This window comes from Amblyraja radiata, chromosome 25 (genome assembly GCF_010909765.2).
Source record: "Amblyraja radiata isolate CabotCenter1 chromosome 25, sAmbRad1.1.pri, whole genome shotgun sequence".
NCBI lineage: Eukaryota > Metazoa > Chordata > Chondrichthyes > Rajiformes > Rajidae > Amblyraja > Amblyraja radiata.
The window spans coordinates 27,655,139-27,672,432 of record NC_045980.1 but is presented as its reverse complement, the minus strand read 5'-3'; the positions used below and the strand labels follow the sequence as shown (position 1 = coordinate 27,672,432).

At 46.5% G+C, this 17,294-nt stretch overlaps 1 protein-coding gene across 4 annotated transcripts in view; it reads right to left on the bottom strand.

The window, feature by feature from the left end:
- Window positions 1–17,294, bottom strand: part of LOC116987521 (oxysterol-binding protein 2-like) — a 212,351-nt gene that overhangs the window by 44,501 nt on the left and 150,556 nt on the right. For all 4 annotated transcript variants that reach the window (XM_033043607.1, XM_033043604.1, XM_033043605.1 and 1 more), the window contains one exon: window positions 16,944–17,142. In XM_033043607.1, coding sequence (XP_032899498.1) covers window positions 16,944–17,142 — 199 coding nt within the window. The remainder of the gene's footprint in view (window positions 1–16,943; window positions 17,143–17,294) is intronic.

The following is a 17,294-nucleotide window of genomic DNA, read 5'->3' as shown; positions in this document are numbered from 1 at the left end:
CCTTCTCCCCGCCCAAGTCAAAGACCAAAGCGAAGATACGGGAGCGGAGGTGGAAACAAAGATCCGATCTTTGGCCGGAAGCAAGATGGCGGAACAAGATGGCAGAGGCTGGTTGCTAAAATGGGTCCTATAATCAATCACCCATGAATCTGCTCATGACCGTACTACACGTTTGCGTGAGAGTAACCCACCTTGCTCTGCTCTAGGATCTTTGCTCTGAACTACATAGACATTGTCTGAAGAAAACTGGAGCACATGGGGGAAACCTATTCAGTAACGGGGAGAATGTACAAACTCCTTACAGCACCCGTAGCCAGGATCGAACCCGGGTCTCTGGCGCTGTGAGGCAGTAACTCTATCACTGCGCCACCGCACTGCCCATACACACACTGCATTTATTTCCATTTATTGTATTGTTTACAGAGTACTATGTTTACATATTCTGTTGTGCTGCTGAAAGTAATAATTTCATTGTTCTGTCTGGGACATATGACAATAAAACACTCTTGATAATGTCAGGTTTAAAGATTGCAAGATATAGTGTCTATATATATATATATTCGCTTGCAGGATGTGAACTTGCTGGGAGCAAGGGTAACTTTTGACACCTTTATGGCAGCAGAGATTTCTCCCCTCCTGGCTCGCTCTCCACCTGCCACAGACCCAGACTGTCCTTCAGATTCAACCAGCTAATTAATGACGGTCCCACTGAGCTATTTTTGCTGGCAAGGCATGTTATGTACTCTTTATACCCTGAAATAGACACAAAAATTTGGAGTAACTCAAGCGGGTCAGGCAGCATCTCTGGAGAAAAGGAATAGGCGACGTTTCGGGTCGAGTCCCTTCTTCAGACTGAGAGTCGGGGGAGAGGGAAATGAGAGACACAGATGGTGATATGGAGAAATATAGAACAAATGAACTAAATATATGCAAAAAGTAACAAAGATGAAGGAAAGGTGGAGCCCACAATGGTCCATTGTTGGCCATGGGCTAGGCGATAACGAGTTATACAGACAGTGAAACTCAAGAGGGCGACAGTGAAACTAGTAATATGACTAGGGCGGGGGGGGGGGAGGGAACGGATGCAGGGGTTACTTGAAGTTACAGAAATCAATATTCATAGTGCTGGATTGTAAGCTGCCCAAGCGAAATATGAGGTGCTGTTCCTCGAATTTGTGTTTGGCCTCACTGTGACAATGGAGGAGGCCCAGGACAGAAAGGTCAGTGTGAGAATGGGAATCTCCCTGCTTCCTACCCTTTGTATGTCTTCTATGCACAACCATAGAAGGAAGTTCAATGGACAGAACAGGCAGGAGCAAGGCAGAGAGCGAGGAAGGATAACTGGATTACTAAAGGGCCTATCCCACGAGCATGCGACTCCATGCGGCAAGCTCGATCTAAGCGACTCCATGCGGCAAGCGCAACCTAACGTGGTCGCTTGAGCTGTACGGCCACGTGGGGCCGGTCCCACTTCGATCGCCGGAGCCATATGGAGTTGTGCGGAGCTGGTCCCGACATCGCGCAGGGCTCCGAAAAACTGACCGTGTTCAAAAATTCCGCGCGGCAACGGCCTGCCGGCCCGCAGCTGCCTCGACGCCGTACATCACGCGCAAACTTCCCGCGGACTTCGCTCGCACTTTATGTCACTCACTTGACCTCCGCGCGGCCCCCGCTTCTGGTTAGGTCGCGCTTGCCGCATGGAGTCGCTTAGGTCGCACTTGCAGCATTGTGTCGCATGCTCGTGGGACAGGCCCTTAACACTAGATTAAGTACCGTAGAACTGGTATTAGGCCATTCTGCCCATCAAGTCTACTCCACTATTCAATAATGGCTGATCTATCTCTCCCTCCTAACAACCCCGTTCTCCTGCCTTCTCCCCGTAACCTTTGACACCCGTATTAATCAAGAATCTATCTATCTCTGCCTTAAAAACATCCACTGACTTGACCTCCACCGCTGTCTGTGGCAAAGAATTCTACAGATTCACCACCCTCTGACTCAAGAAATTTCTCCTCATCTCCTCATAAATATAGAAAAGGCTCTAAACAAACAGGCAGCATCAGTGATAAAGATGCTACACAAGTGTCTCTGCAAGCAGTGCTAGAAAACAGAGATCACAAGTTAATTTTAAATTGCATGGAACGTGTGTCGGAGGCCGCAACTTTTTTTAGGCTTATTACGTTTTAAATGATCATTTGCTTTGCATTCATCCTTGTGAAGTGAATAATCTCACATTACTCCACTTTATTCAATGCTCAATTCAATGTGTTCATTTATTATCATGTGAACCTACAGTAAGTACAGCAATTCAAGGGCAATCCTACTATACACGAGGCACACTCATTCCAAGTATAAGAGTGTAGATACCACAGGTATCAGTGCCGAGACTGCAATATATATCAATGACAGAGAAAAAAAAAAATGTACGATAGCCAATCTTTGCATTTGATACCAAAATAAGTGGCTGGACAAAACGAGGATGAAACAAGCATTTTGCAGAGGTTGATAGGTTAAATCGATGTACAAAAAGTTGGCAAAGGGAGTAAAATGTAAAGTTGTATCGGAAATAATTTCTATAATTTTTCTCCCATTTAATCAATATTGTTCTTTTATTGAGCACTCCAAAATGAACAACTTTACATTTTAGACACAAAATGTTGGAGTAACTCACGGGACAGGCAGCATCTCTGGAGAGAAGGAATGGGTGACGTTTCGAATCGAGATTCTCGTTTCGGGTCTGAAGAAGGGTCTCGAGAGATGCTGCCTGTCCCGTGGAGTTACTCCAGCATTGTGGAAAGACTATACGTGATTACACTCGAGCCATCCACAGTGTACAGATACAGGATAAAGGGAATAACATTTAGTGCAAGATAAAGTCCAGTAAAGTCTAATTAAAGATAGTCCGAATGTCTCTAATGAGGTAGATGGAAGCTCAGTACCGCTCTCCAGCTGTTGATAGGATGGTTCCGTTGCCTGATAACAGCTGGGAAGAAACTGTGCCTGAATCTGGAGGTGTATATTTTCACACTTGTGTGCCTCTTGCCTGATGGGAGAGGGGAATAGAGGGAGTAGCCAGGGTGAGACTCGACTTTGATTACGCTGCTGGCCTTGCCGAGGCAGCGTGAAGTGTAAATGGAGTCAATGGAAGGGAGGTTGGTTTGTGTGATGGTCTGGGCTGCGTCCACAATTCTCTGCAATTTCATGCGGCCTTGGATGGAGCTGTTTCCAAACCATTGTGTGATGCATCCCGATAAAATGCTTATTGGCATTGCACATATCACAGAGATCTCAGAATAGCTTCAGTCTAATATTTGCATGCAAATTCATCCAACACAACCACGCACATTAAACCATTGTATTAACACCCTGTCGAATCAACTTCACTTGGATTACTGTGTTCAAGAAGGAACTGCAGATGCTGGAAGATCGAAGGTACACAAAAATGCTGGAGAAACTCAGCGGGTGCAGCAGCATCTATGGAGCGAAGGAAATAGGCGACGTTTCGGGCCGAAACCCTTCTTCAGACTGATGGGGGGTGGGGGGGAGAAGGAAGGAAAAAGGGAGGAGGAGGAGCCCGAGGGCGGGGGGATGGGAGGAGACAGCTCGAGGGTTAAGGAAGGGGAGGAGACAGCAAGGGCTAGCAAAACTGGGAGAATTCAACGTTCATGCCATCCGTACGCAAGCAACCCAGGCGGAATATGAGGTGCTGTTCCTCCAATTTCCGCTGTTGCTCACTCTGGCAATGGAGGAGACCCAGGACAGAGAGGTCGGATTGGGAATGGGAGGGGGAGTTGAAGCACTTGGATTACTGTAGCCCGAGTCCAGTTAAGTAGGACACAGGTGGGCGTATCAGCTGAAACTAGTTTTCTCATTGATTTCACAGCTCTATGGTATGGTGGTGATGCAGTTGTTAATCTAGGACCTGATCTAACAATCCACAAATAAGAGTTCAAATCCCAGCATAGCAATAGTGGAATTTAAAATCAAAGTCAGTTAATAATCTGGAATTGGAAAGAAAACAAGTCTTCCTAATGAATTTGATGTTAGTCTGAAGAAGGGTCTCGACCAATAATAACCCTGTTGACCAGCACTAGCCTACAAACCAGGAACTATTTACAATTAATAGAACCTACAAACCTGCAAGTGGTTGGAGTGTGGGAGGAAAATGAGGCACCTGGATAAAACCCAAGCAGTCACAGGGAGAACGCATAAACTCCACACAGACAGCATCCGTAGTCAGGATTGAACCTGGATCTCTGGTGATGTAAAGCACCAACTTTACCACTGTGCCACTCCTAATACGGCTACACATACCGGGCCATTTTTATTACTGTGGCCAATTAACCTACAAACCTACACGTCTTTGGAATGTGGGAGGAAACTGGAGCACCCGGAGGAACCCCACGAGGTCACAGGGAGAGCGTGTAAATTCTACACAGACAGCAGGAAGTCAGGATCGAACCGGGGTCTCTAGCGCTGTGATAACCATGAGGATATCAGGCAGCACAGTAGCACAGCAGTAGAGTTGCTGCCTTACAGCGCCAGAGACACGGGTTCGATCCTGACTACGGGCGCATTCCGTACGAAGTTTGTACGTTCTCCCCGTGACCTGCGTGGATTTTCTCAGGTTTCCTCCCACACGCTAAAGACGCACAGGTTTGCGGGCGAATTGGCTTGGTATAAAATGCAAATTGTCCCAAGTGTGTGTATGGCAATGCTAGTGTGGGGGGTTCGCTGGTCGGCCTGGGCTTGGTGGGCCGAAGGGCCTGTTTCACTGCTGTACCTCTAAACTAAAGCAAACAAAACTACCAGAGTTTTGTTTACAAACCCATCTCGTTCATTAAATCTTTCGGAGGAGTACATGTGTAGCCCTTAACCAGTTTGTTCATTCCATGGCTACTGACCCTCAATGCCGATCGATGACTATTAAATATCCCAGCACACACCACTCTGTTCAGGAGCAGCGATGGAAAGGCAAGAAACGTTGGCTTTGCAGCTGGTGACTACTTCGCAAACAATGAATGAAAAAAATAATATCAGCTGAACATAGAAACATGATTACCGAGTGTGTCATTCGTCAAGCCCAATTTACAGTTATGGTCTTTAAATAGGATCTTTATGAGATTTTGCGAGTTAAGTGAAAAGGCAATGAGTACAAAGATGTGAGAACGTGTGGGGAAAATGGGACTGTGAAGCTGCATCTAATTCAACAGAGGAATATTCACACTTTATTTTCTCCACACAGGAACATTTGGCCACATGCATTGTACACCATCAGAGCAGCCTGACCCCCTCTGTAAGTCACTGCAGTGTGTCCCCCTCATTATGGTTTAGTTTAGTTTATTAGTTTATAGTCATGTGTACCGAGGTACAGTGAAAAGCTTTTGTTGCGTGTTAACCAGCCAACGGAAAGGCTGTACATGATCACAATCGAACCATCCACAGTGCACAGATGAAGGGAATAACATTAACTTCAGACAACAGACTTCCTCAGTTTGAAGAAGGGTCTCAACCCGAAGAGTCACCCATTTCTTCTCTCCAGAGATGCTGCCTGTCCCGCTGAGTTACTCCAGCATTTTGTGTCTATATTTGGTGCAAACCAGCGTCTGTAGTTCCTTCCTCCACCCTCTGTAGAATATGACTGCTGTACAATAATCCCCCTGTACAATAGCATCACAGTGCAAGTCCCTTGGTACAACATCACGCCAATGGAGAACGCCCTCATTACACACAGAATTGTCATCTGCAGAATTCATAATTCATAATGATAACCTGCTTCACAGCTGTGCTGAGTCTGAAACAGTCTGTTTTGGGCTGTTTTCCGTATGAATAATTCAGTTATTAATTGCCCTCAAAATAGACCATAGGCTTAATCAAACAAAAACTGTTCCCAATCTACAGAAAGGGATATGAGCAGATGAACTAAAAGGAACAAGATTACAGGGGAGTGGTAAAGGAAAGTGAGGTAGCCAGCAGAGAGGTTTGGACAAAACTGCAGGGGTTCGGGACCATGCAGGATGAAACTGAGGTAACTAGAATCATCTATCAGAGGGCGGTATGTTTGGAGGAGACGATAGAGATGAGTAAAGGACATAAAATGAACTAGATGATATTTACCTCATCTCATGTCATCAAGTCTACTCCGCCATTCAATCATGGCTGATCTATCTCTCCCTCCTCACCCCATTCTCCTGCCTTCTCCCACAACATCTGATACCTGTACTAATCGAGAATCTTTCTATTTCTGCCGTAAAAATATCCACTGACTTGGCCACTACAGCATTCTGTGGGAAGGAATTCCACAGATTCACCACACTCTGACTCAAGAAATTTCTCCTCACCTCCTTCCCAAAAGAACGTCCTTTAATTCTGAGGCTGTGACCTCTAGTCCCAGACTCTCCCACTAGTGGAAACATCCTCTCCACATACACTCTATCCAAGTCTTTCACCATTCTGTATGTTTCAATGAGGTCCCCCTTCATTCTTCTAAACTCCAGCGAGTACAGGCCCACTGCCGACAAACGCTTATCATAGGTTAGCCGACTCATTCCTGGGATCATTCTTGCAAACAAGTAAGTGGTAAAAGTGAATGAAATCAATGTTCTGCATGGGTGCCCCAATGCAGTCATCAATGTAGCAGAGATAGAGTTGGAGGATGGTGTCAGGGTATGTTTGGAACAAGGACAGTTCGACATAACCGACAATAAGGCAGGCATAGCTGGGGCCCATGCATGTGTCCATGGCTATAGTTTTAATTTGGAAAAAGTGAGAGGCGACCTGAAATGTCACTTATCTATGTTCCCCAGAGATGCTGGCCTGACCCGCTGAATTACTCCAGCACTTTGTGTCTATTTTTGTAAACTAGTTTCTTGTTTCTTTCAATTAAATACAGGTAAATTATTTGTACAATCCCTATCGCACTCCATATCCCTCCCTACCTGTCAAGGGTGGTTGCCTGAATCATCGTTTAGTTTAGAGATACAGTGCGGAAACAGGCCCTTCTACCCACTGAGTCTGCACCGACCAGCGATCCACGCACACTAACACTATCCTACACACACTAAAGGCAATTTTACAATTTTGTGTATCCACTACAAATGCTACATGACCTACTCAAGACTTTCCACCAAATTTATCCTGACTGACGGCATTACTGTTTTCCATCCCCCAGTTATCCTTCATGTGTACAATACATCGTTTTGAATTAGTAATTTTCTCAGGATTATCAATGCCATACACTCCCGAATAATGCCTCACACCCGACACTGTTTATATTTAGGTATAAACAGTGCATTTCAAAGAATATCACAGAGACATCATCCTGATTAAATTTTACTGATTGTATGCCTCGTTGTCACCTTCCCCTCAGCTATCAATGATATATTCTTGATCTTCGTCCCCTTTGATCTAACACCTTAGCCGTCTATATATCTGTCTCCCACCCCCCCTGACTCTCAGTCTGAAGAAGGGTCTCGACCCGAAACGTCACCCATTCCTTCTATCCAGAGATGCTGCCCGTCCCGCTGAGTTACTCCAGCATTTTGTGTCTATCATCAAACTCCATATACTGGATCTTTTATGTGGCATCATGTCGTTCTAGTTTCTTTATAGAATGAAGAGTGTTTCCATGTGATCTGGACAATCTTTTTAAACTAACCAATAGATCAAATGAACAAAACAGATAGATTATTAAAGGTACACAAAAATGCTGGAGAAACTCAGCGGGTGCAGCAGCATCTATGGAGCGAAGGAAATAGGTGACGTTTCGGGCCGAAACCCTTCTTCAGACTGATGGGGGGTGGGGGGGAGAAGGAAGGAAAAAGGGAGGAGGAGGAGCCCGAGGGCGGGGGGATGGGAGGAGACAGCTCGAGGGTTAAGGAAGGGGAGGAGACAGCAAGGGCTAGCAAAATTGGGAGAATTCAATGTTCGTGCCATCCGGACGCAACCTACCCAGGCGGAATATGAGGTGCTGTTCCTCCAATTTCCGGTGTTGCTCACTCTGGCAATGGAGGAGACCCAGGACAGAGAGGTCGGATTGGGAATGGGAGGGGGAGTTGAAGTGCTGAGCCACCGGGAGTTCAGGTAGGTTATTGCGGACTGAGCGGAGGTTTTCGGCGAAACGATCGCCCAACCTCCGCTTAGTCTCACCGATGTAAATCAGCTGACATCTAGAGCAGCGGATGCAGTAGATGAGGTTGGAGGAGATACAGGTGAACCTCTGTCGCACCTGGAACGACTGCTTGGGTCCTTGAATGGAGTCGAGGGGGGAGGTGAAGGGACAGGTGTTGCATTTCTTGCGGTTGCAACGGAAAGTGCCCGGGAAAGGGGTGGTACGGGAGGGAAGGGAAGAATTGACAAGGGAGTTGCGGAGGGAGCAGTCTTTGCGGAAGGCAGACATGGGGGGAGATGGGAAGATGTGGCGAGTGGTGGGGTCACGTTGGAGGTGGCGGAAATGGCGGAGGATTATTTGTTGTATTTGCCGGCTGGTGGGGTGAAAGGTGAGGACTAGGGGGACTCTGCCCTTGTTGCGAGTGCGGGGATGGGGAGAGAGAGCAGTGTTGCGGGGTATGGAAGAGACCCTGGTGCGAGCCTCATCTATGGTGGAGGAGGGGAATCCCCGTTCCCTGAAGAGCGAGGACACTTCCGATGCCCTGGTGTGGAACGTCTCATCCTGGGAACAGATGCGGCGTAGGCGGAGGAATTGGGAGTAGGGGATGGAGTCTTTACAGGGGGCAGGGTGGGAAGATGTGTAGTCCAGTTAGCCATGTGAGTCAGTGGGTTTGTAGTGTATGTCGGTCAGAAGTCTGTCCCCTGCGATGGAGATGGTGAGGTCAAGGAATGGTAGGGAAGTGTCGGAAATGGTCCAGGTGTATTGGAGTGCCGGATGGAAGTTGGTGGTGAAGTGGATGAAGTCAGTCAGTTGTGTGTGGGTGCAGGAGGTGGCCCCAAAGCAGTCGTCAATGTAACGGAGGTAGAGGTCGGGGATGGGGCCCTGGTACGTATTGAACAAGGATTGTTCGACGTACCTGACAAAGAGGCAGGCGTAGCTGGGGTCCATGCGTGTGCCCATAGCTACGCCTTGTGTTTGGAGGAAATGGGAGGAGTCAAACGTAAAGTTGTTGAGGGTGAGGACCAACTCTGCTAGGCGGAGGAGAGTGTCAGTGGCTGGGTATAGGTTAATATAGATTATTAATATGTGTAAGAAGGAACTGCAGATGCTGGTTTAAACTGGTGCTGGCTCCATGGGCCGAATGGCGTACTCCTGCACCTATTGTCTATGTATAAACCGAAGATGGACACAAAAAGCTGGAGTAACTCAGTGGGACCAGCAGCATCTCTAGAGAGAAGGAATGGGTGACGTTTCGGGTCGAGACCCTTCTTCAGACTGGGCCTTAATCATTATTAATATGACTCCCTTTGAACTCCCTACCCCTCTTCATAACATATTTATGAAGAAGGGTCCTGTATCGGCCAAGCACTTCCAATTATATTTAAAGCAAGTAATTACAGTGTTAAGGGTATGGGTTATTTATAGGCAACTTATTGAGCACTTATCCGGTACTTACCAATGCTCTGGTGCTATCAGGCACAATGAGATACTCAAACCATTTAAATCGCATTTTTACACTTTATTGAGACTTTAGTGATGAGATTCTGGTTGCAGCTGTTTATAATTAGATGCAGTTAGTTGCCAGCTGAAGGTCTCGTATATTGTTAAACATGTTACAGAGATTCACAGCAAACTTCAACACAGAACAAGTTCAACTTAACCATTTAGTTTAGAGATACAGCGCGGAAACAGACCCTTTGGCCCACCGAGCCGGCTCCGACCAGCAATCCCCATGCACTAATACTATCCTACACACTCACACTAAGGACAATCTACAATTATACCAAGCCAATTAGCCTACACACCTGTACGTCTTTGGAGTGTGGGAGGAAACTGAAGCTCCTGGAGGAAACCCACACAGGTCACGGGGAGAACATACAAACTCTGCACAGACAGCACCCGTAATCAGGATCGAACGCGGATCTCTGGTGCTGCAAGGCAGCAACTCTACCGTTACATACCATGCCAATATGCATTTGTAATGACTTAAATGCCCCTGTCCCACTTAGGAAACCTGAACAGAATCCCCTGGAGACTTTGTGCCCCACCCAAGGTTTCCTACCTGCTTCCACTACCTGCAACCTCCGGCAACCACCTGCAACCTCCGGGAACCGCACGGAAACCTTGGGTGGGGCGAAAAGTCTCCCGAGGTTTCCGTTCAGGTTTCCTAAGTGGGACAGGGGCATTAAGCTCTGAAAATGAGCTCACCATTTCCCCCATCTCACCATCTCCTTTGTCCTTTCCCCATATCACTGTAGTTTTTTCTTTTCATGTTTTTATTCGATTGCTTTTTGAAATTCACTATTGAATCTGCTATAGCATAGCCTAAAAAATAATTATCAACAAACATCTGGCTGTTTTGCCAACTGGGTGTGGCTGAAAAACTCTTTAAATAATATTGTCACAAATCATGTTCCTCAAAAACTAATCAAGGGCCGTATACGTCCTCCTTGGTTTTCGGCAAAACTGAAACGTCTCTGCAGTAAGAAAGAGAAGTTTTATATCCGTGCCAAAAAAGGGGGTACAAAATTGGACTGGGACAATTTTACTAGTGTGCGAAAGCAAGTCGATTGTGCAATTAGGAGTGCTCATGGACAACATGTTTCCTCTATTCTTGGGGGAGAGCAACCCAAGGCTTTTTGGAGATATGTGAAATCCAGACGGACAGACAACACTGGTGTCCAGATGCTTAAAGTGAACAACTGTCTGATCACTGAGGACCAGGCGAAAGCAGAAGCTCTTGCAAACCAATTTCAACACGTTTTCACCCGGGAAGATGTGGAGCCTTCATCATTTCCAGTCCTACCGCCCAGCCCATATGCTGATATGCCTGCTATTAAAATTGAGGTTGAAGGTGTCAAGAAGTTATTGCTCAACATTAATACCACAAAAGCAATTGGACCAGATCAGATACAGAATCAAGCCCTCAAGATCGCAGCCGAAGAACTGGCTCCAGTTTTGCAGTTCATTTTTCAACAATCGCTTGACTCGGGTGATGTTCCGCTGGATTGGAGGAAGGCCAACATCACTCCTCTCTTTAAGAAGGGTTCAACCACCAACCCAGCGAATTATCGTCCTGTTTCACTAACAAGTACTTGCTGCAAATTGCTGGAGCATATCATTGATAGTAATCTGATGCGTCACGTGAGCAAACATAATATTCTTGCCGACAACCAACATGCATTTAGGAGGCATAGATCATGCGAGTCTCAACTTATCCTGACAACAAATGACCTGGCCAAGCACCTTGACAGTAACGTCATCATGGATTTAGTTGTGCTGGACTTTTCTAAAGCATTTGATGTCATCCCACACCAGAGACTGCTTCGGAAGCTTGACTTCTATGGTATTCGTTCCAACACGAAACGATGGATTTCCAGTTTCCTGACAAAACGTCTTCAGCGCGTGTGTGTGAACGGAAAGAGCTCCAATTGGCATCCAGTGTTGAGTGGTACACCCCAGGGCACAGTACTTGGCCCACACCTATTTTTGCTTTACATAAATGACATCCATGAAAAAGTCGCAAGTACGACCAGACTATTCGCTGATGATTGTTTGCTGTACCGTCCAATTAAGTCAACTGATGATGAAGATGCTCTCCAAAAGGATCTCGATACTATGGTCGAGTGGTCACAACAATGGGGCATGCAGTTCAACCCTTCCAAATGTGAAACCATGCGTGTCACCAGAAAGAGGAATCCAGGCGTCACATCCTACAATATACTTGGTGTCACCCTTGAAGAATCCAAACAAACCAAGTATCTTGGCATCAAATTGCAGAATGATCTGCGTTGGAATGGTCAGACTCATCATGCAACAGTGAAAGCAACAGGTGTCCTAAACTTCCTGAGGCGCAACTTTCATCATTGTTCAGCTTCTGTCAAGGAGAAGCTGTATTTCACCCTCGTTAGACCTCATTTGGACTACGCAGTCGCAGCATGGGACCCATACACAGATAAAAACATTTCATCCACCGAACGTGTCCAAAGACCGGCCGCTCGATTTGTTACTAACACCTATGAGAGAGAAGCGAGTGTCACCAAACTTCTGAATTCTCTGGGATGGAACCCTCTCCAAGACAGACGTGAAGCTCACCGTTTGACCTGTTTTTACAAAATGTTAAATGGTCAGCTAGACATAGATCACAAGACCTACACCAACCCCAAACCAATTAGGAGCAGACAAGGGCATTTGATCCAATTTGCGATCCCAGCTACAAAGACAGATGTATACAGCAATTCGTTCTTCCCCCGCACAATTAAAGCATGGAATAATCTCCACCAAACTATAGTTACCCAACCAGATGCAACTAAATTTAAAGTAGCACTTTCTTCCCAATAACCCTTTCTGGCTTAATCCCTCCCTTCACCACCTCCAGTTTAAATTCCAGTTGGAATATTTTGGAGGACTAAGAAACCAAGAACCAAGAATCTGAAACTCTCTGATAATTGTCACTGGGAAATAGAAACAGGTTTTCTTTCTTTTCTTTTGTCAACACTTTTCCCAATTTTCGGACGCCTCTATTAAATCTTCTCTTCATGTCGTCTGCTCTGAGAGGGACAATGCAAACTCTGCTCTGATTCCAGTCCCAAGATACCTCTGCAGTATTTCCTCAGTGTGGTGTTCTAAGCCTGACCATCTTCAGCTGCTTCCAGAGACCTCCCTTTTACAACAAGGTCAGAAGGGATGTTCGCTAATGACTGCACAATATTCAACTCCTCATCAAATGACACGGCCATGCCTGAATGTATCAAGAACCAGGCAATACTCAGCCGTGGGCTGAAACCTGACAAATGCACACGTCCAGATTCCGGGACAGTTTCTTCCCACGGGTTTGTTATCAGGCGATTGAACCATCCTATAACCAACTAGAGAGCAGTCCTGAGCTACTATCTACCTCTTTGGAGACACTCGGACTATCTTTGATCGGACTTGAATCCTATCTTTGATCGGATTTAGTTTAAAAGAATGAGGGGAGGACCTAATTGAAACATACAGATATATTGAAAGGCTTGGATAGAGTGGATGTGGAGCGTATGTTTCCACTAGTGGGAGAGTCTAGGACTAGAGGTCTTGCCGCAGAATTAAAGGATGTCCTTTTAGGAAGGAGATGAGGAGAAATTTCTTAACTCAGAGGGTGGTGAATCTTTCAAATTCTTTGCCACAGAAGGCTGTGGAGGCCAAGTCAGTGGATATTTTTAAGACAGAGATAGATAGATTCTTGATTAGTGCGGGTGTCAGGGGTTATGGGGAGAAGGCAGGGGAATGGGGTTTGGAGGGAGAGATAGATCGGCCATGATTGAATGGTGGAGTAGACTTGATGGTACTACTATCCCTTATAACTTTACTGGACATTATCCTGCATTAAACGTTAGTCATGTTATTCCCTTTATCATGTATCTATACACTGTGGACGGCTTGATTGTAGTCATGTATTGTCATTCCACTGACTGGTTAGCACGCAACTGCAACTTTTCACTGTACCCCTGTACCTGTGACAATAAACTACACTCAAACTGAAACTTGGGTGATGACCAATCTCCAGCATCTCCATCTGAATTCACGAGCAGCATTAATTCAGTGGCATTATCACCAAGTCGCACACCATCACTATCCTGTGGAGCATCTATGTAAATATTGTGGCTACAAGAGCAGGAGCGGAACGGTGGCGGAGCGGTAAAGTTGCTGCCTTACAGCGCCAGGGACCCGGGTTTGATCCTGACTGCGGGTGCTGTATGTAAGGAGTTTGCACGTTCTCCCCGTGACCCATGTGGGTTTTCTCCGGGTTCTCCGTTTTCCTCCCCACTCCAAAGACGTACAGGTTTTATTGGCTAATTGGCTTGGTATAATTGTAAATTGTCTCTCGTGTGCGTTGGGCCGTGTTAGTGTACGGGGATGGCTGGCCTGCACGGACTCGGTGGGCCGAAGGGCCTATTTCTGTGCCGTATCTCCAAACTAAAGGAGCAGCCCAGAGTGGACGTGCTCTGTGGCTCGTGACTCACACTCTGACCCCCAAAACCTTCCCGCCATTATTTACATGGCACAAATCAGAAGCATGTTGAAATACTCTCCAATTACCTGGATGAGTACAGCTCCAACAGCGCAGGAAGTTCTGAACTATCTTGCAGTGGTTCAAGGAGTCCGCCCCCTACATCCTTGTCCAAAGAAATGAGGGGTGGGCAAAAATGTCCGTCTCGTTAGCGCCACCTAAAATCCCCAAAACTGAATAAATGTGAAACTACAGGGAGTTTTCCTGGTCACTCCGTGAAACCTCAACAGAAGTGATCAAGGAAAAAGGGAAGAAGTTTGCCAAGGATTAATCGGAGAAGCACCTCAAAAATACTTTAAACGCAAGGAACTGAGAAGGTAAATCTTACATTTAAATTAATGTTAATAGAAACATAGAAAATAGGTGCAGGAGTAGGCCATTCGGCCCTTCGAAACTGCACCGCCATTCAATATGATCATGGCTAATCATCCAACTCAGTATCCTGTACCTGCCTTCTCTCCATACCCCCTGATCCCTTTAGCCACAAGGGCCACATCTAACTCCCTCTTAAATATAGCCAATGAACTGGCCTCATCTATCTTCTGTGGCAGAGAATTCCAGAGATTCACCACTCTCTGTGTGAAAAAAGTTTTTTTTCACACAATATTCACAAAAGCCATCTTAACTATTGTGGAAAACAAGATGACCAGTGAATTGTGTAGGAAGGGACTGCAGATGCTGGTTTTACACCGGAGATAGACACAAAAAGCTGTAGTAACTCAACGGGCAGGTAGCATCTCTGGAGAGAAGGAATAGGTGACGTTTCTGATCGAGACCCTTCCTCAGGCCCAGAACCTCACCGTTCATTTGCAAGCACCGGTGAAAGACCATCACGATAAACTCGAGAAGCGGAGGTTTGTGGAATCAGGAGATGGGCTACATTTTGAAGGAAGCCAAAAGTGGGTAGCGACTCAGCAATTGAACTTCCTTGGGCTTTACTACAACAAGTGTGGTCATATTGGGAACCGGCTCTTGCGAAGTTCTATTCCTGTACAAATGGTCCTGCAAAATAAGCAGGCAATGTTCACCGTACCCTGGAGACAAGACATATTAGTGCACATACTCTATGAGTCAGGATGCCAGTTCAGCCCTCAGGCCCACTCCAATTTAATTAGATCACGGCTGATCTAATTAACAAACTAATTAATTTACGACCCAGCGGTATGAACGTTGATTTCTCTAATTTCAAGTAATTCCTGCATTCCCTCACCTCCCCTCTCTCCCCCCTTCCCCCGCCCTGGTCGTTCTACCTGTTCCACAGTTCACATCCTTGTATCTCTCCTGTTATCACACCTTTCCCAGCCAACAATGGGCCATTGTGGGCTCCACCCTTCCTGTTGCCAGCCCTGATTTGTTCTGACCTTTTCTCGTGTTGGTTTATACTTTCCCCCCCCCCCCCCCCCCCCCCCGACCTCTACTTTATGTCCGAAGAAGGGTTCTGACCCAAAATGTCACCTATTCCTTTTCTCCACAGATGCTGCCTGACCAGCTGAGTTACTCCAGCGTTTTATGACTAACTTCAGCTCCACATTCCTGACTCCCTGCGTTAACTGCTCACCCCTTTGTTCAGCAAGAAAAGACACATCGCTGCCTTAAAAATACTCAAAGACTCTGCCTCCATCACTTTGCAATCAGGGGGAGCATTACAAAACATCACGTGTGTAAGAAGGAACTGCAGATGCTGGTTTAAACCGAAGATAGACACATAAAACTGGAGTAACTCAGCAGTTCAGGCAGCATTGCTGGAGAGAAGGAATGGGTGATGTTTCGGGTTGAGACCCGTTTTCAGACTGCTGCAGAATTCTCGTCAGAGAGACGAGGAGAGCTTCTTCAATGCAGAATGCCTGTCCCGCTGAGTTACTCCAGCTTAGTGTGTCTATGGTTGGCAGTCTGTGGAAGGGTCTTGACCCGAAATGTCACCCATTCCTTCTCTCCAGAGATGCTGCCTGTCCCACTGAGTTACTCCAGCTTTTTGTGTCGATCTTTCAAAAGATCACATCCCTCTGAGAGAAAGACTGCTCCTCATCTCTTATATGTTGACCCTCCCCGCACTACTTTCAAATGGAGAGCCTTCGTTCCAGATCCCCCACAACAGGGAACATCCTCTCCGCGTCCACTTTAAGATCCCTCAGAATCTTGCATGTTTCAATGAAGTCACCTCTCACTCTTATACACATCAGCAGATACAAGCCCAGTCTATCTAACTTTTCCTCAGAATGCAATCTGCCCTAGGGGGCGATACTTGTGTGTACTTTGTATGTAAATACAAAATAATTCACTGTAGCTTCACAGAACATGTGGCAATACAGTATCTATCTATCTATCTATCTATCTATCTATCTATCTATCTATCTATCTATCTATCTATCTATCTATCTATCTGTCTGTCTGTCTGTCTGTCTGTCTGTCTGTCTGTCTGTCTGTCTGTCTGTCTGTCTGTCTGTCTGTCTGTCTGTCTATCTATCTATCTATCTATCTATCTATCTATCTATCCTGCAGATGCTGGAAAATGCCGGAGAAACTCAGCTGGTGAGGCAGCATCTATGGAACGAAGGAATAGGTGACATTTTGAGTCGAGACCCTACTTCAGACCTTCTTCAGTCTGAAGAAGGGTCTCGACCTGAAACGTCACCTATTCCTTCTGCATTTTTATCTGTCTGTCTGTCTGTCTGTCTGTCTGTCTGTCTGTCTGTCTGTCTGTCTGTCTGTCTGTCTGTCTGTCTGTCTGTCTGTCTGTCTGTCGTCTGTCTGTCAGTGTGACAGTGTGTGTCTATCCAGGCTTACCTTTGCTGGCGTTGGATAGCTCTGTGGAGCTGCTGGGCAGTGCAGGAGCTCCGCGGCAGGCTCGTTCCAGGCTGTTGTGCTGCTTGGCCAGCTGCTCGATGGTCTCCTCCAGGCGCAGCCGCTGCTCACGCTCGTACTGCAAGGCCCGCTGCCATTTGCGACTGTGCGTCTCTGCTAACTCCAGAAAGTCCCGGCATGCCTGAGGACAGACAGCAAGGGGCAACGCTTACCAGCAATCAGTAACCAGGTGGGAGGGAGTGAAGCAATGGTCAATGGGTGCATGGGAAAGACCTGCATCCATGGGCAAGGTTATGGTGCCTGCACCTGGACCAGCTTGGTTGGGCAACTTGG